The 27,278-nt window shown below is 61.1% G+C and overlaps 2 protein-coding genes across 4 annotated transcripts in view; both read right to left on the minus strand.

Moving 5' to 3' along the window:
* Positions 1 to 989: 989 nt before the first annotated feature.
* On the minus strand, positions 990 to 10,337 carry SEMA4C (semaphorin 4C). Of its 3 annotated transcripts, none has more exons than XM_075563191.1 (15): positions 10,158 to 10,337; positions 7,923 to 8,068; positions 6,392 to 6,534; positions 5,998 to 6,060; positions 5,704 to 5,802; positions 5,523 to 5,619; positions 5,305 to 5,421; positions 5,067 to 5,218; positions 4,797 to 4,972; positions 4,344 to 4,488; positions 4,045 to 4,267; positions 3,809 to 3,921; positions 2,745 to 2,902; positions 2,590 to 2,660; positions 990 to 2,495 (listed from the first exon to the last, which is right to left on the minus strand). In XM_075563191.1, the coding sequence occupies exons 2-15, from the start codon at positions 8,029 to 8,031 to the stop codon at positions 1,675 to 1,677; spliced, it is 2,487 nt and encodes an 828-aa protein (XP_075419306.1). In that variant the 5' UTR covers positions 8,032 to 8,068; positions 10,158 to 10,337; the 3' UTR covers positions 990 to 1,674. The 3 variants fall into 3 exon arrangements, with proteins under 3 accessions (XP_075419306.1, XP_075419305.1, XP_075419307.1); XM_075563190.1 differs by having other exon boundaries at positions 7,923 to 8,071; positions 10,158 to 10,271; XM_075563192.1 differs by lacking the exons at positions 7,923 to 8,068; positions 10,158 to 10,337 and having other exon boundaries at positions 991 to 2,495; positions 6,385 to 6,524.
* A 5,606-nt stretch (positions 10,338 to 15,943) lies between these two features.
* FAM178B (family with sequence similarity 178 member B) overlaps positions 15,944 to 27,278 on the minus strand; it is a 131,660-nt gene continuing 120,325 nt past the window's right edge. The window contains exons 15-17 of the mRNA XM_075562677.1: positions 17,928 to 18,005; positions 17,452 to 17,604; positions 15,944 to 15,976 (exon numbers count right to left, since the gene is read on the minus strand). Coding sequence (XP_075418792.1) covers positions 15,944 to 15,976; positions 17,452 to 17,604; positions 17,928 to 18,005 — 264 coding nt within the window. The remainder of the gene's footprint in view (positions 15,977 to 17,451; positions 17,605 to 17,927; positions 18,006 to 27,278) is intronic.

Raw genomic sequence — 27,278 nt, forward strand, 5'->3', positions numbered from 1 at the left:
TTTACTAACATCCTCTGGACTGCCGTCCACCGACCATGCGCTACGTGCAGTATAAACGGCCCCGGCCAGACCCCCTGCAGCAACACCCTCCGCACGACCTTTGCACAGGGTGCACTTGGCCGGAGCGCCCTCCATCTGAACGTGTCCTAGGCACTCAGAAATGGGGGCGGAGTTAGTCCAGCCTGGCTTTCATTTTCTGATCAACATCTGGCTCTGGTCGTACGGTCTCCCTAGGGCAGCAGCCGGGTGCACACAGGGTGCCAGTAGGGGTGAGTCCCTTAGTCCCAGGTGGTGTTGGGTGCTGTCGAGTCAGTTTTGACTCTGGCTTAGGTGCAACAGAACCAAACATAGCTGGGTCCTGCGCTATCCTCACAATTGTTTTATTGTTGCAGCCAGGTGGCCGAGGCATTGATGACTTGGGAGCCAACTACTCCCCTAAACTCGTTGGGAGCCCCAGGTTTACATAAGCCAGCGCCCTGCCCACCAATCTTAGTCGCTTCTAGGAAGTTCCCCTCCTTGGCCCCCCTCAGGGACTTCTGGGAAGCCGGCTCCTCCTCCCGCCTAGACTCCCAGTGCCCTGACTTCTCCCTTTGGCTGGGCGCCACAACTTGCTCCCAGGAGGCTGTGGCCAAGGTCTGGTTCCCAGCCCCATCGCCACCACTGTGGGAAAAAACACTGGTGCCTGGGCTGGTCCCCTCTTGAGGGGCACAAGCCAGCAGAGCGGGCAGTCAGGGAGACCCAGCCCTCCCCAGCCCCTGGGACACCCAGAAGGTTTGAGCCTGGGTCGCAGTTCAGTCATGGCAATGGGATCATTTTCTCCATTTTATTTGTCAATATAAAAATACTCAAGTATTTACAACAAATAAATACGCAGGGACGCAATAAGTTACACTGTTCAGAAGCCCTCCTCCTGGGGCTTGGAAAGGGTGTGCCAGGGCCCACGGCCTGGCCGCCCTCTCCCCCCAACTCCCACCCCCACCTTCCCCAGCCCACTAGGGAGGACAAGTATAAAATACCACTGAACCTGGAGGGAGGGCCCCATGTGGGAGAACCCTCCCCCACCCAACACACAGGTTGTTCATCTCCTGACCCCCCTCCCCCCGGAAAACATTCACAGCCCTAGGGTCAGGACTAGGTGCCCTCTGAGGGGCCTGAAATCCCCGAAAGGGGCTCGGCACCTGCCCACCCCACCCCCATATGTACATGCCTGCCTCACATGGGGGTGGGGGTAAAAGGCAGGATAGCCCGGCCCCTTCCCCTTCATAGCTCCAGAAGACTCACCAGGAGGACCCCAGGCCAAGAGAAGACTTGACAGAAGCCAGCAGCCATGCCACACATGCGTGACACACACACATTTATGCAAGAACACACACACGTGCACACGCACGTCACACGCTTCTGCCTGGACAAGTTTTGGTTGCTGGGGTGCCATGTGTCTGTGATTCATAGCTCCTCACCGAGGAGGAAGATGTCCCCCATGAGTCTGGCGACCTAGGGAGTCACACGGAGTGGCAGTGTCCGTGCTGAGCGGGGCAGGTCCTCATGGCAGGCTCTGCCCCAGGCAGAGCGGGTGGCCCCTGCCATGTCCCTGAGGTAGCTGGTGCCTGTGCAAAAGTAGGAGCTTCACCTCCCACGCCGCCGTCCCCCCCTCTGCAATGTGGTGGGGGGTCCGCCTCATACAGACGACTCCTCGGGGCTGGAGTCGGGCAGCGGCTGGCGCTGCTGCAGTTTGCGCCTCAGTTCGTCCGAGAGCTCAGGCAGCCCTTCCCGGTCATCCCCTTCTAGTTGGAGGCGCACATAACCGTTGGCGTTTGAGTTCCGCCCGCTCCCCAGGTGAAGCTGCGTGGGAGAAGGCAGGGGCTGTCCCGGGATGCCTGGAGACGAAGAGGTCTCGGTCCCGATCCCAGACTGGCTCTGGGCATGCCCCGGTACGATCTTGAGGGAGCCGTCCGAGTAGTAGTAGTCAACAGGGTCCCAGAGCTTCTCTTCTGTCTCGGGGCCGGACCGGAAGGGGGGGCTGGTGGGCTCCTTGGGCAGATCCAGAGGGTAAACCAGTGTCCTCTCGGATGCCTTGGCTCCTTTTTCCAGCTCCTCACGCAGCCGCCGGCGCAGGGAGAAGACCAGCAGTAGCAGCACCAGGCACGCGGCCCCCAAGGCGACGACGGCCAGCCACACCAGGCCCAGGCTTTCCAGGGGTGCCTGGGCCTCCATGGTTATCGACGGGTCTGCCACCACAGCCACCTGGTAGCTCTCGATGGGCAAGCGTATGCCCTGCTCATCGGAGAAGCAGTAGTAGTTTCCAGCGTGGTGGACCTGGGCACCCATCACTACCAGGGCCTGGAGCTGGGCATCATAGACGTAGAAGCCAGGCTTTTCAGAGGGCAAATCCCGGCCACCGAAGGTCCAGTGGGCATGGGCCAGGTTGGAGGAGAGGCGGCAGGGCAGCACCAGGTCTGTGCCTGCCACCACAGTGATGTTTTTGGGAGTGAGCCTGACTATAGGGCGGAGAGAAAAAGGGTCAGTGCAGGAAGCCCGGGGCCAAGGGGCGAGATGGGATGGGGCCAGGGCCGCTCCCCCAAATCAGCTCACCTTTCTTAATGCCTCGATAGCTGCATATGGCTGAGGTGTCCAAGACAGTCACATGCTGGATCAGAAGAGATCTGGCCAGAGAGGCAGCAATCGGTCAGGATCCCGGTGCCAATCCCGGCCTTCCTCCCAGATGCCACACACAGAGCCCGACTCACCCAGAGTGGCCCCCAGGGGCTACACAGCGGCTGGTGTTGGTGTTCCAGGCGCAGTAGGGGTCCCGGGCGAGGACGCAGTCTATACAGGAACGGTACTTCCTGCAGTTGGCCAGGGGCAGCTGGACCAGCTGTGAGTGGGAGCCGGCAAAGAGCAGCTTCTGCAGAGGACCAAGGGTGGGTCAGGCTGGTGGCCAGACCAGGGCTCAGTGGGGAGGCTTAGCCCCTGGAGGGGCGCGCTAAGCCACAAGGCAGCAAAGGAGGGACAAGACGGTGGGGGAAGCCACTCTGAGGTCCCAGGGAGGCTGCAGGGTTCTGGGACGCACACGGGGTTTACAGGCATCATAAGTGCTTAATTGATGTGACCTTGTTAGAGCAAGACCTGCGAGCCAAGCAGCCTGACCACATGCACACACGATCCATTACCCTATAAACGGTGCAGGAAATCCAGGCTGTTCAACGCCCTGAGCCCACACAATACCCCTGGCACGGCATGAGCGGGCTTCCTGTTCCCGAGGTGCCTACCAACCAGTCTTTCTCTCTCCCTCTCTGCCATTACTCCATGTTCTGGGGAGCAATTCCGAGTCACAGTGGCCAACAGAAGATGGGCAAACGACAATTGAGGGGGTACTGCCAGCCCGCCAGTTAAGAGGAATTACTGGCGAGCACTAATGGGACATGGGCACTAATGGGACAGGCGGGGAGGGGCAGGTCCAGACAAGCATGTGAGAGGGTCGGGACAGACGCTGAGGGCACCAGAAACGCCTGGGCAGCCCAGGCAGGGGGGCAGTGAGTGATCAGCTACAGAGAGCCGCTGTCATCAGAGCTACCGGCACCATGTGGGGCTTTGGCGGAAACGTTGGAGCAGCTGCCGGTGCTCAGTTCCAGGAGCCCATTCCCATGGGGATGGGCCTATATATAAAATGACCCAGTGGTGCCCACACTCCTCCCTCAGTGCTCTTATTTCCAGGAACTTGCTCTAAACACCCAAGGCGCGCGCCCACTGCTTCCCCCACCCTGGCCAGCCACGCACACCAGGGAAGAGGGGAGGTGCTCAGATGCCTCACCTTGTTCCGGTCCAGGGCCAGGCTCCCCACAGGTTCCTGATCAAACAGCTGCAGCTCCTCGATCAGGTGGACCCAGCGCCCCTGGTTTACGGCCTTGAACAGCCAGCCGTCTCCTGAGGGAAAGTGGGGGAAAAGGGCAAGGGTGAGAGGACTTGGGGGGGGGGCCCCCAAGGCATTGTCAGATACCCTTGCCCCAGCCGCATGCAGCCCCCTCCCCAGCCGAGCCCACTGCAAACCTGTGCCAATGAACAGCACTGTATAGGTGGTGCCGTCAAGCCCTGTGACCTGATCCGCCACCAATTGGGTGAAGTTGACATTCTTCTTCACGAGCAGAGGGTGGCCCCATTGCGGCCCCACCCGGTCCTCCATCAGCGGGTGCTTCTTGACGAAGTTGAGTGTGTTGTCGGGCACCTCCAGAGAGCTGGCGTAGCCGTGGCCGCGGTGCCAGTTGTTGATGCACTGGGAGCCCGGAGAAGAGCCAGTCAGCCTGGGCCGGCCAGCCAACAGGGCCCACACTGCTGCCCCGAGGACTCACCGAGCCAGGCCTGGGGCTGGGGACCGTGCCAGTGTAGGGGCCCCACTTCTGTGCTTGCTCCCGATACTCCTTGTAGGGGCCCTCGAAAACCCGCTGGATTTCCGCTAACTGGTATTGGCAGACTGCCGACATGTCCGTGTCTCCCCTGGAGCCGGAGAAAGGGCCCCAGGCTCAGGTCAGGTGCACTGGCTGCGGCGGGGAGCATAAACCCATGGCAGGTACAGGGAGCAGCCCTCCGGTGACTGGTGAGGCCGTTCCGGCTCAGGGCGACCCTTGGGTGGCTCCTTCCCTTTGCTGGTCATTATGGTCACTGCCCCGCACTCCTTCACAAATGGCAGGTGTCCTTGGCCTCTGGGGAACTGACCACGAGGCTGGGCCCAGGTCCTCACACCCGCTCACCTGCTCCTGCCCAACCCCTCTTCCTCCCACCAGCTCCGATTCCCAGCCACTCACCAGCGTGCCCGGAAAACCCCAAAGAAGGTGGTGTTGGGCCAGGAGGCGCCGTGCATGGTATGCAGCCCCTGCAGGTGGTTGAAGTACAGCTTCCAGTTGGGGGCCGAGCACACCAGGTGCGCCTTCAAGAAGGTAGTCCACTTCTTCTGCAGGGTCCGGGCACCCCCCCGGTCTCCCTGGCAGGCAAACGGCAAGGAGACACTGGCGGTCAGTCTGGCCAGGCCAGGCCAGCTACCAGGCCAGGCCCCGCCCCTGGGGAGGGGTCCATACCTTGCAAACCCGGGCTACTCGGGCCACCACCTGCTCAGCATAGCAGTCGTACTCCACAGCTCGCTCACTGAAGAAGAAATAGATCTTGTCGTCGTCCCCCGTGAGGCTGCCCACGCTCTCCGGGACAAAGGCGGAGCCGACGAAATGAGGCTCTGCGGGTATGGGCAGAGGGGATCAGTGGTGGTCCCGCCCACGCAGGAAGGCTCCCTCAGGCCCGCCGCCAGCCCAAAGGCCTTACGGTTGAGCAAGAAGGCCAGGTACTCAGTCTTCATGGAGTAGTGCGGTCCCAGGTTCCGCAGAATCACCGGCTCGGTGGCCAGGAAGTTGTTGTACGTTGCCGAATACAGCTCGCCATCTACGGGAGCCAGACGGTCGGTCAGATCGAAGGGAGCCAAAACACCCGCACAACGGACACAGCCCCAGAGCAGGACCCCCGGGGGACAGTCACTCACTCACCCACAAGGAGGCCGGTGTGGCCCTTCATTGGGTCATAAGGACACTTGCCTTTCCCATCCTCCAGCGCTCCTTGCCCTAAGGAGAAGGTAAGCCTGTCCTGCAGGCGAGGGGCAGAGACAGTGAGGGGGATGTGCAGGGGGCCGCCGAGGGGCCGGGGCATCAGAGAAGGGGATGCACTCACGATGTAGGTACACTTGGGCTGGAAGGCGTGGGTGCCGCACGCGTACAGGTGGGTGGCGTTATAGGGCTGTAGGAAGCAGATGAAGTTGAAGCACTCCGTCTGAAGGCACACAGAGCCGTGTGGTTAGTAAGAGTCTTGGGGCCTGATACAGGGGGCACAACCGTGACCAACAGGCCCCCGAGCGGTACTGGAAAAGGGGAGCACCGCCACTCCCCTAAAATGCTGGAGAGCAGATGCAGCCCTGAACTCGGCCCCCGCACCTCCTCCGGCCCCCAGCAGAGCCCCAGCACCCACCTGGTTACTCCTCCCTTTGCGGACACACTCAGCCTTTTTTGCAGCAGGGGCCTCCCATGAGATCTGGGGCAGGGAGGGGACAGGTCAAAGGTCAGCAACAGCACAGGCACAAAGGAAGCATGGCCTGAGGAGCAGCCTGGGGGATGACACCACCCTCTAGGGGCTTGAATTTGTGGGGAGATGCCCCATCTCAATGATGAGGGGCTGTACGAAATGCCACGAGAACAGGGAGAAAGCAAGGCCCAATTCTGGCTGCCGGGCTGGCCTCAGAGGTGAGCAGGGTTTCCACAGGGATGGAGGGGGCAGCCTGCCCAACCAAAGCCCCCCCACCCCCGCCCCCCTAGAGTCCTGTCCTCGCTCCTGCCTCTATGCCTCCTCCGCTCCCACCTCTCACCACTCCTTGGAGCTCCAGAGTCTCCACGCTGAAGGCGAACAGGGCCTCTCGAGCCCCTGCGTACAGGAACCCGTCGGTCAGGGTCAGGGTCAGGAAGTTCTGGATGCCTGGCTGGGAGAAGCGCCGTACCACTGTTGCCAGCTCTGCAGGGACATGGCAGGGCTGAGCGGGGCATAGGCTCACCCCCCGCCCCAATGCAGCCTTCCCCCTTCACAGATGCCTCCTTGGTAAAATCAATAGCCCCCGCCCCCAAATCCGAGCCAGCTTCCCCACTGGCTAATGGCAGACAAGGCCTGACAGGCAGTGAAGTTTCCTGAATAGCCCTTCAGCTGACAGCTCCACCTGACCCTTGTTGGCCTTTGCTAAGCTTAGGAGGGAGGCAGCTCCAGGATGGAGAAGAGGAAGGAAAACTGTCTCAGCCACAGCTTCCGGCCGGAGGAAGCCATCAGACTGATGGCCCTGGCTTGCTCTCCCTCCTGGGGTCAATGGCACCTCCGGCTCCACAGCAGAGAACGTGCCCCTCCCGACTTCCTCGACGACCGCTATTTCTCAGCGCTGCTGCTAACTGTCCATGTCAGGGCCCTGCTAGGCCTGGGCTGGCCCTCAGGCAAGCAGGGCAGAAAGTATGGAACAGTTGCGAGGGCTCCTTGCCTTCTTGGAAACACTATGCTCAAGTGGGATGGAAATCGGGCTTCCCAAGCTGCCCAGAGATGCAGGCTCAGCCAGAGGCTTAGGGACCAGAGATGGTACTGAAGCCACAGGTGGGAAGCCATGCTGGCCCATCGTGTCACGTGCTTTCCACATCCATCCCTAAAATAGTTTCAGTCTGTCCTCAGAGTCTCCCCCAATCCAGCCTTGGTCTTTGGAGTCCAGGATAAGCCCAAGCCAGCCAGCACAGGAGGGCTTCATTAGCACGGGAGCGGAGCCTAGGGGAGGTGAGCTCATCCCACGTCCCCAGAGAGCAGCGAGGATACAAACACCTGACATCACCGCTTTGTACAGGTGAGTGCAGGAGGGCTGCAGGCCTGCTCTGCCCACCTACTGCCCCCATTGGGGTCACCAGAGGGCATGGGAAGCAGAGGCACTCCTTAGGTCTGTAATGGGGTTTCCTGAGGGCAGAGTTAGAGAGCTAGGAAGAGCCCAGAGGGAATGTACCCTAGTTCCCTCCTATCTTTGGGCTCCCAGGGCTAGTGACACTTTGCAGGTGTGGGGAGTGTGGCTGACTCCTCTCTGGTGTGCACGAAAGCAGCAGAGGGGCTGCTGATAGAGAGCCGGTAACCGGTTTCCCAGAGCCACAGAGTGTCAGGAGGCACGTCCAGGCCTCATCTGTACCACCAGTTCTGGGAGGGGTGGGGGAGCCCTCTCAGCTTTCTTAGAAAGCCGCTCCCCATGCACAAGTGTCCCGCAGGCTGCTGACAGAATAAGGCCTGCAGGGGCCAGCGGGCAGTTCCTTAGCTGCCCTGTATTTCCTGACAACATGCCTTTTCCCCTGCAGCCTTCACACACGCTCCTGAAGACTGCTGGCACTCACCCCCAGAGGACACAGTCTTCCTGGGCACAAGGTTCCACCACACCTCAGCCTCAATGCCCAAGCCCCACAGCCCTGCTGCCAGCAGCCAGACAGCCCAGTGTGGGGCCATGGCAAAGGCCCCAGGTCTGTGCTCCAGGCCAGCTGCCCTGCTGAAGGAAAGAAAGGGTCAGACCACAGCTAGAGAAACTGTCTGTTCTGGATGGGGGGAGGGGGGCTCTCACAAACCCACCCCAGCAGGCCCTGACTGAGGGCAGACCTTACCAGCCCTCTCAAAAGACCCCGGTGGCTTTACCCTGAGCCCTCTCCTTGGAGAGGCAGCTTAAAACGAAAAAAAAAAAAAGCACCGCTTCCGCTTGGCTCCAGCCCCCTGAAGATTGGGATCTCCCTGGGGGGAGGGGGAGGACTTGAGTCAGCTGGAGGAGTGGACACTTCCCATCTCCCAGAATACACAAGGCCTCTCTGGCCTCCAGGCCCTTCCCCTGCTCAACAGGAAGTTGTTTCAAAAATATATTAAAAAGAGGGACCCCCCTTCTCCCACACCCAGGCCTAAACAAGGGTGTGGGGATTTCTGAAGAGAACCTCAGGAAGCAGGGCCAGGCTCCACTGGGTCAGCCTCCACTGGGTCAGCCACGCCAGCGCCAAGACATACCTAATTCTGGGATGCAGACCCCTTACTGCTTGCTGGGAGGAGGCACTTGGGGGCGGGTGCTAGGCAAGGACCCCCCCACTCCCTCCTCCCCATGTGCACACTTGGTGAAGCAGGCATGTGGAGGTACTGGTCCCCATCTGTCCCCTCCCCCAGTGTAGACAATAGCTCGGGCAGGGCCCCAAACCCCATTCCACATCAGCAGGGCTGGAGTGGGGCCGGGAACCTAAGGGGTCCGGCTTTGCAAGGCCCCTTTGTTGCTCAAGAAGGGAGGCAGGAAGTGGATAGGATGGGCGTGGAAATGACCAGGGCCTCATCCTGTTCCTCCAACAGGCTCCTAGGAGACACTCCCCGCCTGCGGGCTGCGAGGCTGCTGGAGAGCCGAGCGCTGGCTCGGGATCACCAGGGATCTCCCTGCAGGCTGTGCCTACAGCCGCGACGGGGTGGGGGTGGGGGTGGGGGCGGGAGCTTCCTCCCGGACCCCTGGGGTCGCACCACTCCGAGCCAGTCCCTGAGGCGCCCCGCCGGGTCAGCCTCGCCTTCCCAACCCAGGGATTGCGCCCCGGGGTGCTGGCGTGGGGGGGGGACGGGACCCTGACCTGGGCAAGGTACCTGGGTGGATTGCCACCGCTCCAGCCCGCAAATACCGGGCCGATACAGGAACTGGGACTCTGCCGGCTCGCCCTCTGGCACCCGCCCCCACAAAAGGTCCCCGCCAAGACCCCGGCCCCGGCCCCCAGGGCCCTCCCCTCCCCCAGCTCCGGGGATTTGAACGCAAACAAAGCGGCGGCGCCGGAGCGTGGCGGAGCCCGGCCTGCGTGCGGGCGCCCCCTGCCGGTCGGCGCCGAGCGCCAGCGCGGGAAGGACGGGCCGAGCCTGCGGGCGCCCCCACCCACCCATCCCAGCACGGCCCCCGGCCCGCCACGGGGCCCCTTACCCCAAGCCCCGGCCGCACCCCACGGGCGCTCCGGAGATCCGCGTGCCCGCGCGGCGGCGGCCCCACCCCCAGCTCCCTCCCGGAGCCCGGGATCAGCCCCAGGAGGAAGGGAGATGGGGGGCGCGGGGGGCAGGCAACGGGCCCCCCTGCCTCTGCCCACCCCGAGCGGCCGACGGTGGAGGGAGGCGGCTCCCGCGGCTGCACCCCAGCGCTCCAGCCCGGGACGACGCGGAGTGCCCGGCTCGGATCGGGGGCCTGGCTTTCCGGGACAACCCGCCTCCCCGGCGGAACGGGCAGGCGGGACTGGGGGCCGCGGCGGGGAAATCTGATCTCACAACATCGGCCTCCGTCCAAGCCCGCCCTAAACTTTCCATCGGGGGTGGGCGGGCCGGGGGCAGCTCGCGGGGGCTGGCGAGGATCCCGGCCACGGGCCGGGCAGCACGAGGGGAGACCCCCACTCCAGCTGGCCGCGCTCCTCCCTCCGGACCCCGTGCACGCACGCCCCGCGCCCCGCCGAGAGCTGGGGCGGACAGCTGTCCGCGGCCGCCTCCCCCGCGCCCCCGACCCTGACCCTCGCGCGTGCGGCGGCCCCGGCCCGAGGAGGGGGACAAAGCCGCGCGCCGGCGCCCCGCGCAGCCCCGGCCTCACTCACCTCGCACGCGCGGCTTCGATCCTTGGGCGCCGCCCTCGCGCTCCCGGCGACCGCGGGCCTCCCTACCTTGCGCCGCCCTCCGCCCTCCCCCGCCGCGCCCGCCTCCCGCCCGCGTCCCGGCTCCGCTCCGCGCTCCTGGGCTCGGGCTCCCCGCGCCCCAGCGGCGGGCGCCGGCTCTTTCTCCGCCACGGCCGGGGCTCTCCGCCCCCGCCCCCCTGACGTCAGGCTGGGGGGGTGTCGAACGGAGTCCGGGGGCGGGACGCTAGAGCCCGCCCGGGAGGGGGCTGCGACCGGCCGGGACTCACGGCGGGGCCATCCGTCCTGCGGCCCCGGGGCTCGGACCCCACTTCCCGCCCCATTGGGTGCCCAGCAACCGCGCACCTCACAGTCCGGGTCTGCGTCACAGCACCGGGAGGTGGGACGGCGGGGGTACCCCGGGCATTGCCGCGGGGACTCGGACTCACCGGCTCTAACCGAAGTGACCCCCAAAGACCGTCCGGGGGCCGGGCTGCCGGGGTCAGGGACGGGGGCTGAAGAGCCCTCCAGTCTCCGAGGGGCGAGCGAGTATCCGAGGGAGGAGGGTCCGGGGCAACCCAGGTCCCGCTTCTGGGCCGACGGAGAGCGATCTTTTATACCAAAATTCTTCCTCGTTTCTTTGCCCTAACCATCTACTGGCCCCTCCCCTCAAAAGGAACGGAGCTGCACCACCCAGGAAGCCCCCAGTCTCCGGAGACGGCCTGCCCCTTGATTCTCACGCCCCAGGCAAACCACTCCACGCCCCTTGTCCAGCTCCGGTGGAGACAGCCCTGGACGCCTGCCGGCCAAAGCTACCCGCAGGAGGTGATTCCTTCGGGTGCCGCCGGGAGGGCGATTAACAAGTGGCATGAGCCCCGGTGTGCAGATGAAAGAGGCCGAGGGAGCTACGCTGGAGGAGAACCAGCGCCTGCAGGACCGCCAGCCTCCGCCCACGACGCTCCTCTAAGTAGAGTGCTGCTCGGTGCTACCCGGGCCTCCTGGGCGGTGCTGGAGTGGCCTCGCTGCCAACTGGCCCTCCGAGCTGGGCAGGTGGACAGAGAAGCCCCAGGCAGGCCACCCTTTGGGCACCTGGAAGCACGGCTAGGCAGGGGCCTGAAGCCCAAAAGGCTTAGTGGTGGTTTTAAGGGTGCAGCCCTTTGAGGTGGGGTGGGGGTGGGTGCAGTTTAGGCTTGGTCAGCAGATCTGTATTATAAATCAGCCCCGACAGCAGCTTTTGTTCTAGGTTAAAACTTGGCATCGGAAAATCAGACCAGAAGCGTAGTGAAGATAATTGGGAAAAGCAGCCCAGTTTGGTTTCAGCAACAATCAGGCCTTTGCTGGTTCTTATAAAGGCCCCTTCTCCCGAGCTGGCCAAAGCCACATTTCCCAGTCCCTTTCCACCAGGAAAAAAGTGGCTTTGGAGATGCTGGAGATAGAGGGAAAGGCAGTCAACAAAGCTCATGGGGGGGTGGGGGGGGAGAAGGCTCTTCTGGGTGAAGTGAGGGTCTGGGTTAGACCTCCTGTGTATTTGCATAGAGAAATAGACCCCTCGGGAAACATCTTCATTTTTGTTCTGTGCCTTAGATTGTATAACCTGCCTCCAAAGACATTTCCTTACTTCACCCTCATTTAGTAATCAGCACTTGTTCCTCCTGCTTTATAGATAAAAAGAGTCCCGGGACAGCTTAAGTATCTTGCCCAAAGTCACACAGAAAATCTAACAAGGTGAGAATCTTCAGCCAGGTCTTTGGGTCCCTAATTGCTGGCCTTGCCTCTTAAGTCACGTTGTAAACTGACCAACCGACCACTTTTCTGTCCGTGTGTTTTGTTTTTTAAGCTCCTGAACAATCCATTTCCTGTTGTTGTTTTCCACCCCATCCCCCTCACCTTGAAGCCTGGATACCACTCCCTTTCCACCTTCCTCTCCAACCCCACCCCCTCAGCCTCCAAGGTGTGAGGATGACCAGGAGCTCCCTGGCAGCATCTGTGAAGTGGCCCGAGTGGAAAGTTTCAAAGGGGGGTTTGGTTACACTCACTGGGGCCGGCCTTTCAGGTCCCCACAGCTGGGGATGAAGGTTGACAGAAGAAGCCTCCAGTGCACAGACCTGCACCACCACGCTGTGTTTCCTTCACTTCCTGCTGTGGGCATTTCGCTTCCAAGCTCTCAAAGCCAAACACTCCCTGCCGTTGACTCACAGCGACCCTACAGGGCCGGAGTGGCACTGCTGCCCCGAGGGTCTCCGAGGCTGTCCACCGTGACGGGAGCAGAAAGCTTCATCCTGCTCCTGCACAACAGTGTGGCTTCGAGCTGCTGATCCCGTGTGGGTAGCAAACCCAGTGTGTGAGCCACTACACCGCTGCCGGGGGCTCAGAGAGATTCATTCCTGGCCCGGATCCTTTTCTTGGGTGGATCATCAGAGGATAACATTTCCTAACCAACGACTTGCTCGTGATTCATACTTTTTTTTTGCGTGTGTGTGATAAAAGCACAATAGGTAGAAGATGAGACTCCTCGGTCTTTGATTAAGAAGGGAAAACTCCTAGGGTTTTTCAGACCTACTCTGTGAAAACTGCCCATCCTTGAGGCCCTCAGCCTTCACGGTCCCATTTACCCCATTTGCCCAGCTGCGTGCTTTGCAGCCAGGTCAAGGAAGGGCAGCATGGGTCTGTTAAATGCCTTCAGGGGGTTTACCAGTACCTCAGGGCAACCCCAAAAGATAGGCCTAGAAATCTGAGTTGAAAAGTCAGCTCGGTTTCCCTTCTCTCTCCACACTGGGTCCTGTGCCATGGTGCCCCTCATTTGAGCCCCTCACCCCAACCCCCAAATCTCCCACCTCTCCCGAGGAGGCAGGAGGAGGGGCCAGAGTACCCCTGCAGCTGGACTGACTTCCCAGGAGCTGCCACCATGGCAGGTGAGAGAGGGAGACGGCTGAGCCCTGCCAGGCATCAGGGATCAATCCATCTTTCTGAAGGGCTGGGAACTGAGGTGAGCAGGGACTTAGGAAAAGAACTTCCTTGACTTCCTCCCAAGGGTTATCAAAGTCATCCACCTGGGAAGCCTTTCCCTTCTCGGCCCCTCCCAGCCACCACCACCAAAAGGAAGCCGGAAAACATCTGTCAGCACAGCCCAGGATGTTGCTCTTCCAATGGCTGCTCTCAGGATATCCCCTGGCCTTTCACGGGGGCTTAGGGAGCTGGAAAGGTCAGAGCCCGCAGGGGAAAGTGGTGACCCAGCCAGAACCACGGTAGAGTCCCCAGGTTTCAAACTAGGCCCGGGCTCGTTGAGAAGAGCTGGTCTGCCACCAGGCCGGCCCCAGGCCGGCCATCACTGGTCCCAGGCGCTACAACTTGCCCTTGGGTGACCTTGCAGTACACACCTCTGCTCAGGTTACACCAGGTCCCTGGAGGGACAGAGTCATCTCCTACACCTCCTCTCTCCCTGGTATTGATTTCTCTCTTGTGGATGAGTACGTTTGGGGGCCAGGGGACGGGGGCCCGGCAGGGAGAAGGCTTCCAGATGGCCACGCTGGTGGCCAGCCCAGTGGCTTCCTCAGCGCTGGGTAGGGGCAGCTTTGAGAACTGGGAAATCCCAGGTTCAGCCCTTCAGACCTCCCTACCCCTTTCTGCCCTTGGCAGCGAGAACAAAGAAGGGAAATTTCAAAGGTGATTTCCAGGTTTCCAGAGCAAACTGAATAGCTGAGGATTACTGTCAGCATGTTCCGTGTCAGAAGCAGAGGTGGCCCTGGGGGAGGAGGCGGTGGCCGAAGGCTGCCTTGCCACTGTCTCTACTCCTTTATCTGGGCATCAGAGGCAGACCTGATGCCACCGAGGCCCGGGGTTGCCTCCGCCAGGGGGGCATGTGATGCGGCCAGGAACAGAAACCAGAACTCTCGGTGGAGTTGCTTGGGCATCCAAGTCGCCCTGGCCAAGAGCTTCTTCCACCTAGCACTTGGCAAGGGCTCTGGGGCAGAGCAGTGTTCGGTATGGTACCCAACCCTGTGCTTGCCCTGTGCCTGCGAGCTCTGAATAATAGATGTCCCCCGGCTCCGAGCATTCTGAGGACCCAGCAGTGGTGTGGGGCAGCCGTGTCTAAAACAGGCCCGGGACGTGATGAACCCAGGTCTGCCAATGGAGTCACTTGGCGGCCTTGAAGGTCCTTGATTTGGGACCTTCAGAATCTCTGCGTTAGCGCACCTTAAGTGATCCCCCCCCCTGGCATGAGATGACAAAGAAGGAGGCAGAACAGGGGGAAAGCTGTGTGCCCCAGTGTGATTGGGGGCTACCCTGGGTTGAGCTGGGGAGCAGGCACTGCCTCATTTGGCAAAGGGAAGCTTCTGCCTCAAACTATTGTGAATCAGGTGAAGGTTTATAAGGCAGATGATCAGTTTTACTTTCATACATATTCTGCCTCATTCATCGCAACTCCGGTCAGCCTCCCTAATGCCGTGCTCTCCCCCATACTCACTGGGGTCCATGCTGGGTCGTAGCGACATTATAGCACAGAGCAGAACCACTCCACAGGCTTCCAAGACTATAGCTCTTGGCGGGAGTAGAAAGCCCAGCTCCCACCCCCACCCCCCCCATGTCCCCCTCATCGACCTGTCAGATTGTTTAGCTGGAAATTGAGCTACAGGGGTGAGTTCAGTTCCAGGCCTGAGGTATGGCAAAGGCACAGGCTCATGGGTTCCACCAGTCTGTCCAACCAGTCAGCCTGGTCTCTCTGTCACTTCTTAACCTACTTCTGCTTCCTGCGAGACTCTGCCCCAACCCAGAAAAAGTCAAGTCTGAGGCCAGGACTGGATTTCTGGGGTTGGAGTACACACAGAGAGAAAGCAGACACTCGGGATCTTCTGGGGTACCGAAAGCTCAAGGGACACAGCCCCCCTTCCCCCAGCCCTCATTCCCCACAAGACATCAGGGACAAGGCTGATGGAAGGAAAGCCAGAGCAGTATCTGGGATTGTCTTTTGGGAACCCACCCCCCACAGCCCCCAAACCTTCCCAACTTCAAAATCTAAAGAGTTGGTTTCAGAGTCTACAAGAAATTGAATTCAGTGTCATTACAACCCTGATCTCCCATCTCATGGTGTGCAGCCCCTCCCGTGGGGGCCATGGGGGCTGGTCTGAGCCTGAGTCCTCACTCTGGTTCCTTATCCCGACTTCTGGTGTTTCTGAGCTTCCTCCAAGGGAAGAGAGCGCCATAACTGTTCCTTCCTGCCTACCTCTGCACTCCTGCCACCTGAACAGCCCCCCACCCCCGCCCCCAGCTGCACGGCAGCCCTCTGCTGCCAGGTGGGCCAGGTAGGCTGAAGCTGGGTGGCAAGCCTGTCTGAGGCGAGGAACAAGGCCCAGCACCAGCAGAGAGGGCAGGTACCGAAGGCTGGGCATGAACCATCAGGCCAGGGATTGAAGGCAGGCTTCTAAACCACTGGTGCTGAAAAAAAGACTTTAATGTGCACAAAGAAACCTCACATTAGTGGGAGACCGAGAAGGGGGTGGGGGTGGGGAGGACCAAGGCCCTGGAGTCAGGGAAACCAGAACTGTGGAGACAAAGGCCTTGGGGAAGAAGTTTGGTTGGGAGGGAAGGCGAGGGGAGGTGAGGTGAGGAGTGGGCCAGGCAGTGAGAGGCCGGAGTCCTCGGTGGATGGGGGTCAGGAGTCCTCGGTGGATGGGGGTCAGGGGCAGTGGCAGGTTGGTCAGCATTGCGCTCAGGGTCCTGTTCATTCTCTGCCTGAGCCAGGGGTCCTGGGCTGCCCTGCCCTGTGTGCATCTTCAGGAGTCCTTCCAGGGGCTGAAGTACTGGACCTGTGGGGATGAGAGAGGCACACCCCGTGAAGACCTGGGGCCCAGGTGGCGCCCTGGACACGCCTTCTTGGTCCCCACTGTCTGATCATGGGGCTGGTGCAGGACTGGTCAGCTAATTGTTCTGTGGTGTGGGTTGCAGAAGCTGGGGAAAGGAGCCCTGGGGGGTAGGATGGGGGGTGAATGGGTTCTGCACTGGACTGCTAACCACACGGTCAGCAGTTTGAAGCCACCAGCCAGCCAGCCAGCCCTTGAGAGGAAGAAGAGGCTTTCTTCTCTCATAAAGATTTGTGATCTTGGAAACCCACCGGGCCATTCCTCCCCTGCTCCGTGGGGTTGCCGAGAGTCGGCATCGACTAGGGGGCAATGAGTTTGAGCTGGAAGTTGACTCAAAGGTCCACCCCCCATCCCAGGGGAGGGCACACGGGTCAGCCGGCCACTTGACCACAGTGAGATGAACATCCTATGGGGACTCCCTGCTCCCTCTCAGCGGTGCTAAGCCCCTGACAAGCTTCCCATCAGAGACTGGCATGATCTAGTTCCTGGGGAGCTGAGGGCCGGGGCGGAGGTCTGTTCTTCAGCTTTCTCACAGACTTGCGAAATCTGAGACCCAAGCCACAGCTTGTGGCCTGAGTGTCAGTCCCAAGTCAGGGGTTATAGGGGGGAAGGACAGGAGAGAGGAGCTGGGGGCCAGAGAGGCGTGTCGGGGTGCTGGGCGAAGAAATGACCCTCCGAGGACCCCGCTGCCCTCAAGCTATGGCCAGGGGTGCCGAGAGAGGGAAGGGCCCAGGAGCTAGCTGCTCAGAGTGGGGGACCACAGCCTGGCTGAAGTGTACTTGGGTGGACAGGCCCGGAAACCACGCTGGCTTTGTGCCCTGCTGCTGACGTTTATTGGAGCTGCGTGGTGGGGCAGGCTACTTAACCTCTCGGAGACTCCCTATACTTTCCCCCTCTGTAGACAGGGTGACTAACACCTGCCTTGGGGGCTGTGGGCTTCCTGTAGGAAGGGATCTCCATTCAATATGCATTGGCGGTTGACCTGGTGGCCCCTGGCTTTTGGCCTCTTATCCCCCAGAGGCACTGGGGATGAGGGGCGTGGGGGTCTACAGCAGCAGCATGGAGTTGTGCAGCGGGGCTAGCATTTTCCCAGAAATGGCACAGGCCAGGAAAGTCCGGTGGCTCTGGTGTCCCTTCCTGGCAGGGTGTGTGACACACTAGCACCCCTGGCCTTTGGGCAGGGGGTGGGGGAACTGTCCTCTTCAGGGCACACTGCTGCTCAGCGTGTGCTCAGGAGCTACTTCCTCTCTGCCCCTCACTCACTCCCACCTTCCCCCTACCTGCCCTCTTCCCCCAGTGCCTGCCCCCCAGGAAGTCAATCATGGGGTTGAGGTTGACAAACTAACAGCTCTGGCCAGCCCTAGCTGACCACTGCACCCCACCCCTCCCACCCCCCAGGCTTGGGGGTTGTGGGGCACCACCTGGGGTTGGCAGTGGGACAGAAGCTCCTGCCAGCGAACGTAGATCCGGGTGGCCAGGTCCTTGAGCTTGGTCCGGTGCATGGCCTGGGGACTCTCCCGGATGCGGGTGCTGATATGCTGATCCAGCCGCATGCACAGCAGCTGCAGATCACCCTGAGGGGGCGGGGTGGGGTGGGGTGGCGTGCACATAGCACGTGGGCCGGGCGCATCCAAAGTGGAGTTGGGGAGGGAAACAAAACCAGAGGAAGGAAGGGACATATCTTGAGTGACCACTCAGAACTTGACCAGGAAGGGAGGAGAGGGTGAAGCAATTGCTGGGGTCCTAGGTCAGTGTCCCTTGGGAAAGCCTCTTGGGACAGTACAGGGAGGGAGAGGCGCTGGCTGTCTTGAACTGCTTCTTCTTCAACCTCCCACTCTGTGCCGGGCTCGGCCAGCTGGTCCCATCAGGACCCCACCTCTGCCTCAGGGAGACTCACCCAGCAGTCCGGAGTAATGTCCTGGCAGCTGACCACCACCCCGGCCAGTGTCAGCAGGCTGTGGCACAGGTAGCAGACCTGCAGAGGGGACACGGCCTGAGAAACTGCTCTTAGTACAGTTCCCTCGGAGTGGCATTCAGGCAGGGCCTGGGGACATGGGGACATGAGTACCCCAGCTCAGTACTGAGAACCCCCTGCCCCTCCTTCCCTTCCTTCCTCAAAGAAATCATTCTTAGGAGCAAACCCTCCTAGTCCCGAGGCTCCTGCTGTTGGGGGTGGGGTGGGTGGGGGAGTCTGTCCACTCTGACCCTTGGTACAGACTCTGGTCTCTATCCCCCGAGGACATGGGGAGGGGCTACTAAACCTCATGTGTGTGCGCGCGTGCGCGTCGGGGATGGGGGGTGGGTGGTCCACTGCTGACTCCCTCATGCCCTCCACACACCCCGGAGTGGAGCAGAGCAGGCGCAAAGCAGGGGCTTCGGGAAGCGTGTGGAAACGTGTGACAAAACCATCACGGGGCTTTCCCGCCAGCGTTCCCCAGCTCCCCGAGCACGTGCAAAGCCCTCTGGGGCAGTCATCAGGGGAAAGTGGGTGGGGAGAGGAGAAATGATGGGGCTGGTTGGGGGCTGAGTACAGATACCCCTTCCCCAGCCACACATGCCCCAGGCAGGGCCTGACTTCGATCTGAGTGGAAGACGCTTGCCCCCTAGAGCCCGCGGGGGTTCTGTTGTTGAGGGCACAGCTCCTGTTGTCTGAGGAGAGCGCAGCTGCTCACCTAAGCGTGTGCTCTGAAGCCACCAGCCACTCGGCACCAGCAACCTGCTCCCATCAAGTTTGCCACCTGGGAATCCCCTGTGGATGGGGGGAATGGTTCTGCTGTCCTGGAGTGACAAGCTCTCAGGAGGGGCCAAGCATTTGCTAGTGTACCAGGAGCTCCGGAAACGGGCTCCCTCCCACGTAACTACCGATCTTGAGATGGAGCAGGGCCTGGCGATGCTGCCCTTCCGCTGTACAAGGAGCTGCTCTGAGCTGAGCAAGAGCAGCAGCAGCAAGCCCTGGTTGCACGTGGCCCAGAGAGCCACTGCTCACCTGAAGGTCCCTGGCTGGAGACTGACTGCAGCCGCCGGTGAAGGATGAGGCACACTGCTTTCCCCAAGATCCACGGCTTCCGGTTACAGCCTTTGGACAGTCCTGCTCGGTCCTAAGAAGGTCCTGAGAATCCTCTTGGTTTGTTTGTGGCCGCTCCCCGTGCACCCCTTCTGGTTCCCTTTAGACTCACAGTGGCTCAGATGTGACAGCTCTGAGGCTGGTGCTGGCCTGGCTGTGCTCTCTTCACTTGCACATGGGCACAGGAACCAACTCGATGGCACCACCCAACAGCTGACGTCGCTGGGCAGCCAACGTGGCACATAAGCAGCTCTCAGGCTCACGCTGGCGATAAAGGGGGTCAGGGCAGCACCAGGCTGGGGAAGTCCCCTGCTTCACCGGAAAGGGTTGGGGGGGGGCCTCTTCATTAAGACCCAGGAGTTTCTCCAGGGCAGAAGCCAGAGCCATGCGAGGGCACCAGGCTTGGCTCTGTGGAGAGCTGCCTTCTGACATCCAAATCCCAAGGGGCAGAGCTCTTAGGAGGTGCAGACCAGATTAGGTGGCACTGCATGTAAGCCCCTCCCCAACAGGGGCTGGGCTGTGCCCGCAGCGTGTGTCTAGGCTGGAGACAAGGTAGCCTCTAAGAAGGCCTCTGGCACTGCCTGTCACCTGGTCTGGCTGGCATGATGGCAGGCTGCTCCCCCAGGGGAGTCTGCTCCTTGGCTGCCCTGAACAATGGCCGCCTGTCCCTTCCCCTTGGCCTGGCCTCCCTTAGGGGAGGGTCCCTAGCTGCAAGGTTGGGGTCCCCTTCTCACAGAGTTCACTCAGACACCGGGCATGCATCGATGTGCCAGGGGCTGCAGAGAGTTTGGGGGAGAAGCCCTCATGATCTGGGGGTGGGGGGTGGGCAAGGATCCCTGCTGCGGCAGGCAGGCATGCAAAGTCTAAGTCGGGCTCAATCTCAGGGGAGAAAGGATGCCCTAGCAGGGAATCATCGCTTGGAAGGCAAACATGGACCCAGTGGACCAAGAGTAGAAAGGGGCCCACCAGCTTTAGGGGCTGGATGAGGGGGGGCCTTTAACTCAGAAGGGTCAATCAAGGGAGGCAGTGCCTAAACCAAACTCACCCAGCTCACAGCAACCCTAGAGAACAGGGCAGAGCTGCCCTGGGTTTCTGGTCAGTCACTCTTCACAGGCGAGTAGGAAGCCCTCCCATCCCCCCCCGCCCCCACTGCCTCCCCGCCCCGACCAAAGTTAAGGAATGATAGGTTTGGAAGCAAAGTTGGCCCCTGTACTGGTGGAGGTGGGAGCAAAGATGGCAGCTCCTCCCGGCCAACCCCACCCCCACCCCCGCCAGGGCTGATCTGGAAGGCTGAAGCAAGAAAGCACAAGTTGGGTGAGTGGGGTTGGGGGGTTGGGGTGGGTGGGTTGCCAGCTAGCTGGAATGGCTGGAGGGGGGTTACCGGAGGAAGGGGGCACTGTGCTTGTATGTGTGTGGTGGGTGGGCACTGGGCAGTGTTGGGGGAGGGGGAAGCTGTGGGTAGGATGAGGCTACAGCTGCATTAGAGGAGCCAAGCAGCCCTCTTGGGGAAAAAGTATGACTTTATACTTTTTGGCTTTTTAAAAGATTCTTCCTCTAACAGTGTGTTTTACTTACACAACCAGAATACAAGGGAAAAAACTGTTTAAGTGTGTAAGGAGACCTGGCTCATGACAACCCCATGAGCCTGCTTTGATTGGGGTGGGGGCAGGATAAGGAGAGGGCCTGGCTAGGCTGTGGTGACCTTGAACGGAGACAGCCTCTCCAGACCTCGCCCCTTCCTTAGAAGTGCAAAGCACTAGACCTTGAATAAGCAGGTAGGTGGTGGGGAGAGGCTGGGGAGCACGCTAAAGAAAATATCCCCCCCCGCCTGAGGGGGGCGGGCGGGGGAGCCCTGGGACTGTGACACAGGGGGTGTCAGGGAAAGGGGGTCCACCCGCCCACTTGGGGGCCAGGGTGCAGAGGAGCCGCCCTGGCAGGCAGAGGTACACTAAGGGGCGCAAAGCCCCCAGAGGGCTTGGACCTGCAGTGGGTTGGAAGAAACAGAAGTCCCGGCACTTCTCACAAGTTCACCGGTGAATATTCCCAGCAGGAAGCAGGGTCAGAAGGTGCCCACCCCCATACTCCACAGGTGGCCGGGCGGTCTTTGCAGTCAGAGGCCAGGTGAGAAGGGGACAGATCCGGAGGGCTAAATGTCACCCCACCCCCTCCCTTGCTTGCAGAAGCAGCTCTGAGATTGACGGGTGCCTTGGGGTGCCCTAGGGGGTGGTCCCTGGCTCCCTCTTTTGCCTGCAGATCTGACTTTTCTAGGAGGGGGTCTTTCTCCCTGGGGTGGGAGGCATGGTCTGTGTGGGGGAGGGTGGGGATAGGGGAGGGGAGCCCTGAGGTATTACTGTAGAAACAAATCCTTCTGCACCGGCACTGACCACCCGCTGGGCCCCGGGGTTGCCTGCTCTGGGGATTTACGGAGAGAGAGAAAAGGCTGCCTGCACACGCCGGGTTTCACAACCTCGTTTTATGCCGATTCCCAGCATTGAATCTGGAGGGGAAACCCCAGGGAACTTATTCGGAACAGCCCTATTTTGGACGGGGAAGATGGGTTGTAATAAGAAAACAGCCCCCTGCCCCTCCCCCACACATCGTGTTTTAGAAATCTGCCAATTGCCTGGGAGAGAGCCAGCTGCACTTTCAACCACTGCCCCCTCCCCACCGCCGCCAGGGGATCCCAGGAGCGGTCGGTGCTGAGGGGGGGCGCTTTTAAGGAAGACTGAGTCAGTTTAAGGGATGTCTGGTTCCATCTGCGGCAGACGCCTTCCCGTGCGTGTGTGGGGCATTAACAAGGGCTGGGGTCCCTGTCGTCTTACTTCTAAAGAAAGTTCACTACTGGGCTAAGTTAGGACGCCCCGCCCTATCCTGAAGGTGCAGAAAGGTGAAGGGGGATGTGGCAAGAGGGGGGCAGTTGTCCCAGGTGGGCTGCACTCTCCCCAGCCCTTCCAGAGTCTCTCCCCTGCACCTGAAGTTAAAGCAGCATAAAGTGAGAGGCAGGGACGGCCCAGAGTGGCTGGGGAGAGCAGAGGTGGGCCGGGTGCAGGCTGCGGGCAGGTGGGCGGGCAGACCAGGAGTGCAAGAGAAGGTAAGCCACCAGGTGCAAGAACCACACCACGCTTCCTGCTCCAGCCCTGCTGTGACCAGCACCTGAACTTAGCAAGCCCGGTCCTGTCCTGCCTGGTGCCACACAGACACTGGGCTTGGCCTGCCCTTTCCAGGCTCAGGCAAGGAAGGCCTAGTAGCAGAGCCTGGGCCGGCTGTGGGAAATGCAGGGCAGCCCCTCCACCAGCCCAGCTGGGTGGGGGAAGACCCAGCGGGGGAGCCCTCCTAGTCTCTCAGGGTGGGAGAAGGTTGATTGGGGGGAGGGGAGCAGTGCAGAGCCACTGGGGGAGGGGGGTTGCTAAGCTTTCCCAGGACTCACTGGGGACCCCATCTGAAGGGTCCCTGAAACCAGCTCCCTTCCCTGGCCCAGCTGGGATGCGAGAGTTAGGGGAGTGGAGACTGGGAAGGCAGTGCCTGTTGGGAATGGACCCAGTGGAGACTGGGAAGGCAGTGCCTGTTGGGAATGGACCCGGGAAACTTCAGTCAACAACTCTGGGAGAGGCGGTCTGGGGGCGGGCTAGGAACAGGACGTGCCTGAACTCAGAACTGACAAGACAAAACGGTCCCCACTGCGGATGCCGGCAGCTTCCACTTTCTGGGTCTCTCCCCAGACAGCTTGCCGTGGCTGACCCTCCCGAGAAGGTCCTCACAAGATGTCCCATTCCAGGATCCAGAACCTGAAAGCGACCCTGCCTTGCCCCCTCGGAGGGACTGACTGGGGAGGGGGGCCGGGTGTCAGTGCCCCAATGTTGGGCCTCTAGCTGATTCTGACTCCAGGAGCCTCCAAGCCAAGTCTTCCAGGGCATAAAAGGGGCGGGGGAAGAAGGGAGTGCATTTCCCAGGAACTTATCACTGAAAAAATTCCCCTCCAGTGGATGCCAAGGGGGGCTGGCTATAGCCCGGCTGTTTACCATAAGAAAGGGCAGAAGAGGGGTGGGGGTGGGGCAGGATGTCCCAGGAAGTCATTTGCTCTAGCCAGAATGTTATGGCTTCTCCCAAAGCCAGGTCATGACCAAGAAGCCAGTCTTCGGAGGCCTGGCCTTGCAGGCTGCTAAGCAGGGTAGGGATGGCAGATCCCCTCACTGGCTCCAAGAGCCTGGGAACCAGTCCAGTCAGGCTCTGGGGGGCAGCTGTTATGGTGGGAAGTGGGCCCGCCCCAGGAACACCTGCTGGGGGGACTGAGCCAAGAGGACCCAAAGGATGTGGGGCTTCCGGAGCAGGCTGCTGGGAGCCTGAATCACCTCGCTGCAGGAAGCTGGCCCAGGATGCTTGCTGTGCCTAGACCCCCTGCTCTGCTTGGGCGGCTCTGGGTGTGGGCAGCCCTGGGGATCACACGTTCAATCCCACCCAGAGGGCCAGGCCTGCCTGAGTCTAGTGTTGACGCCGGGAAGAACTGTGTCCCTGGTGCGGTGCGGGTCCTGTGCAGGGGGCTCGTTCCCTGGGAAACACTTAGGTGCCGAAAGTTGGCTAAGCCTCCTCTTCCTCTCCTTTTATAAGCCTCGACATACAGTACCGCCCCACAGCGGGCTTCGAGATGAAGGCCTGTCTCGCCATCATTTTACAGCAGGTGTGGACACTGAAGCTTGGGGAGGTCCCTCTGGGCCCACGCTCCACGATTAGTTCAGAAGCTCACCCTCTCTGAGGTGGGGGTGGGGTGGGGTCCCTGTGTGTGTGTGTGTGTGTGCGCGCGCGTGTGGTGCGTTGGGGGCTGGGGGACCTGAATGCTGCGGACATCTTCTGCCATGAATGGGGAGGGCCCGCAGCCTTGTAGAGATAGGAGAAGACGGAGAGGCAACACCCTTTTCTGCCGGGCCCCCAAAGGCATGGTCCAGGTCCTTCAGCACCTTCAGCACCAGACAGTGTAAAGAACGAGTGATCCGCCAAGAGCCTGAACTGGGGGTGGGAAAAAGTGGAGCTCTTCCAGCTGGGCTGGTGTGTCTGTCACGACACAAGATTCGAGGTGAGGAGCTGAGCTCGGGAGGACACCCCCCAATCTGGAATCAACCTGAGATGCCCCTGACGCTTCCAGGAGCACACCCAGAATGGCCTCCTCCCTTTGCCTGAGCCGCCCCTAGTTCTGAAGAAGCAAGCACAGGGCTGCGTCAGATGTGAGGTCCCCAAGGAGAACGGGCTCTGGAAGTTGACTCAGATCAGGGTAGGCCACTGGTCATTAGTCCCCAGAGACTGGAAAAGAAGGATGACACACGACCACTAGGAAATGAAGCTGGTGACGTGTACCTCTTCCTAGCCCAGGGTCCCTGAAGGCACAGGGCAGGGAGGCCAGAGAGAACTGACGTCATTGGCAGGGCCTGCCGGACTCACCCACCATGGGGTTTAACATGGCCAGACACCCCATTCTGTAGCTGGAGGTGCTGGGCTATAGATGGGGAGGGGGAGGTAGGGGGGCCCTGAGTACGGTGCAGGGATGGAAGCGGCATGGGGGGATGGGAAACAGGCTGGCAGCTTGGGGCCAGGAACAGGAATTCCATGTCAGCTGCAGGGGAAACGTGCAACCAGGGAGGCCCGAGGCTGGGCAGTGGGCAGCCACACCCTCTGTTTCCTCAAACCCACAGCAAGCCCACTGCCACTTGGGTGACTCCCTGCCACAGAACCCACCGGGGTCGGAGGTTGTGGGTCTCCACGGGAGCAGCCAGCCTTCGTCTTTCTCCTTTCTCCACAGGAGTGGGGGTTGGGGTGGGGTTTGAACCACTCACCCCAAAGTTCCACCAGGGCCGGCACCTTCCTCCCTTCTTCCCAGAGAGTGAAAGTGAAGAGAGGAGAGCCCCTTAGCGTGGGGCTTCCTTTCACTCAATGGGGACCTGGACTGAGCCCTGACCCTGACCTCAGTCCTGGGGATGGGCCAGGCAGAGGAACTAGGAGGCCCTGGGCACCAAGGTGGGGCTGGGGTGGGGACAAAGGCAGGAAGGCAGGCCAAAGGAGGCTCTTTGTTCCTGGGAACCTGCTGCAGGGGGCGTTATCGCGGCCTGGCGGTGCCATCCCTCTGTCTGCTGGTGGAAGGAACCAAGGGGTCGCAGGCGAGCCTTGCTGGAGGACCTCCGCCCAGTCCACCCTTCCTCTGGCCCTTCCTGCTGCTGGCTGGTGGGTCCTGGGGACACAGACTGGCTGACTCTTCCTGCTCCTCCAGCTGGGACTCAAGACCCTGACCCAGGGGGGTCTGAACCGGAAAACCCAGCTCTGATGGCTGCATCTGTGTGCACATGCACGCCAGCACGCAGTGGGTGCACGTGAGCCTGTGCACGGGGTTGTGCGAGGGGAGCCAGGGTGTCCGGATGGGCATCCTCCTGAGCAACAGCGGCCTCCCTTTGCTTCCCCTCCCCATCTTCCTCACTCACTAAATCGGCTGCCACGGGGTGGTTAGGGCCATAGCCAGCCGTCTAAGCACCTCGTCACTCTAGGCTGCAGCTGCAGAACGGGCTGCCACAACACGGAAGGTGTCTGCAGGCCCACGTTCTTGTCCCTGCCCTGTCCGAGAGGCCCAGCCTCCGTCCTCCTCCACACTCAGCTCAAGCTGCTCCACGGTGGTGACTTCAGCTCTGACTCCAGGGCATGACACATGACCCGGGCTAACCTCCCGTGTGCCAGTTTGCAGCCTGGACGGTGACTGCCTTAGAGATGGGCACTCGATCCAGCCCCGCAGTGAAACTCAACTGGGGGCTCTGGCTAGAATTCTGGGTACAAAGCTCTTTCTCTCCCTGTAGCTGTGATTGCCCAGGGCAGCATGTATGCCTCCAGTTACTTCTCCAGCGACCAACCTGGAGGGGACAGCCTGCCTGTGAGTGGAATCGGAGGTGGGAGAGAGCCGGACAGAGGGTCCAGGTTAGCCTCTGGATCCAGCTGTGCCTGACTCTTTAGGAGTAGTGTTTGTGTTTCTGGTCTCCAGAGTCCTGATAAACACCAGGAGCAGAGACAGGCGGGCGGGTGAGCAGAGAAGCAGTAGAGAAATCTTTGATCTTCCTGGCAGCTGCTCACGGAGCCTGGGGCCAGGGCCGGGGGCCCTCGCACACCCACTCCTCCATGAAGCTGTCACTGGGAGGACGGACGGCATTTGCAATTCCCTCACGTGACAAAAGAAGAGCCTGGGCGTGTGGGTCACGGTGCCGGTGAAGAACCCTGGCCGCGCCAAGGACCACCAGAAGAAGGACATCCTGTGCCGGAAGAAGTACAGCCAGAGAGAGACTCTGTCCCACGGACTTTGGACAGCTGTCCAGAGAGGCCAGTCCCCAGAGGAGGACACCATGCTTGGCAAAGCAGAGGGGCAGCGAGTGAGAGGAGAGCCCTGGACAGGATGGCTGACTCCGTGGCTGCGACAAGGGGCTGGCACGTAGCGACTTGCGAGGATGGTGCGAGTCTGGGCAGGGTGTCGTGTGTGCGTGGGGTCACTAAGCATGGGAACGGTGGAGCTGTCGGCTCACCACCACCCCCGCTTGGTCCCCTCAGGTGCCGCCGCCGGGAGCTGGCGCCCAAGTTGCTCGGCCGAACCCCGATGACCCTTCTTTTTGGAGGAAGTCTGGAGGAAGCCGCCAGCCAGACTTCAGAGCTCCGTCAGGGGAGGAAGCTCGGAGCCCTGAGCATCTCTTTTCGGTTCCTCAAAGCCTGTTCCCCCAGGGAGCCCTCCCAACCTTGGCCTGACCGCGTTCCCAGGTCCTGCTGGACAGGGGAGCAGAAGAAGCAAAGGACAGGTGCCCCTGGGTGCAGAGGCGGTGCCCGTCTGGGTGACAAAGGACGTCAAGTGTGAGGGAGCACGCGTTCCCTTGCCAGGGAAGGTGCTAAAAGTGGGGGCAGAGGCAAGCCCCGAGCTGCCAGGGGGAGAGACGGGCTCTCCTCACCACAACCTGGCCAGACCACGCCCAGCTGCTGAAGGCAGCTCTTGGCGAACGTCACCCCACACAGGGCAGCTGATGTCGCTAGCGGCTGTCCGTCGACGCGGCAGAAGCAAAAGCCGTCCGACTCGTCCATCAAGCTCTACGGATGCACGACACACCGAGAAGACGGAGCAGATGTACACAACCACAGGGCCACACCAGGCGTGAATTCAACAGAGTCACACAAAGCAGG

The sequence above is a fragment of the Tenrec ecaudatus genome, chromosome 11 (genome assembly GCF_050624435.1).
Source record: "Tenrec ecaudatus isolate mTenEca1 chromosome 11, mTenEca1.hap1, whole genome shotgun sequence".
NCBI lineage: Eukaryota > Metazoa > Chordata > Mammalia > Afrosoricida > Tenrecidae > Tenrec > Tenrec ecaudatus.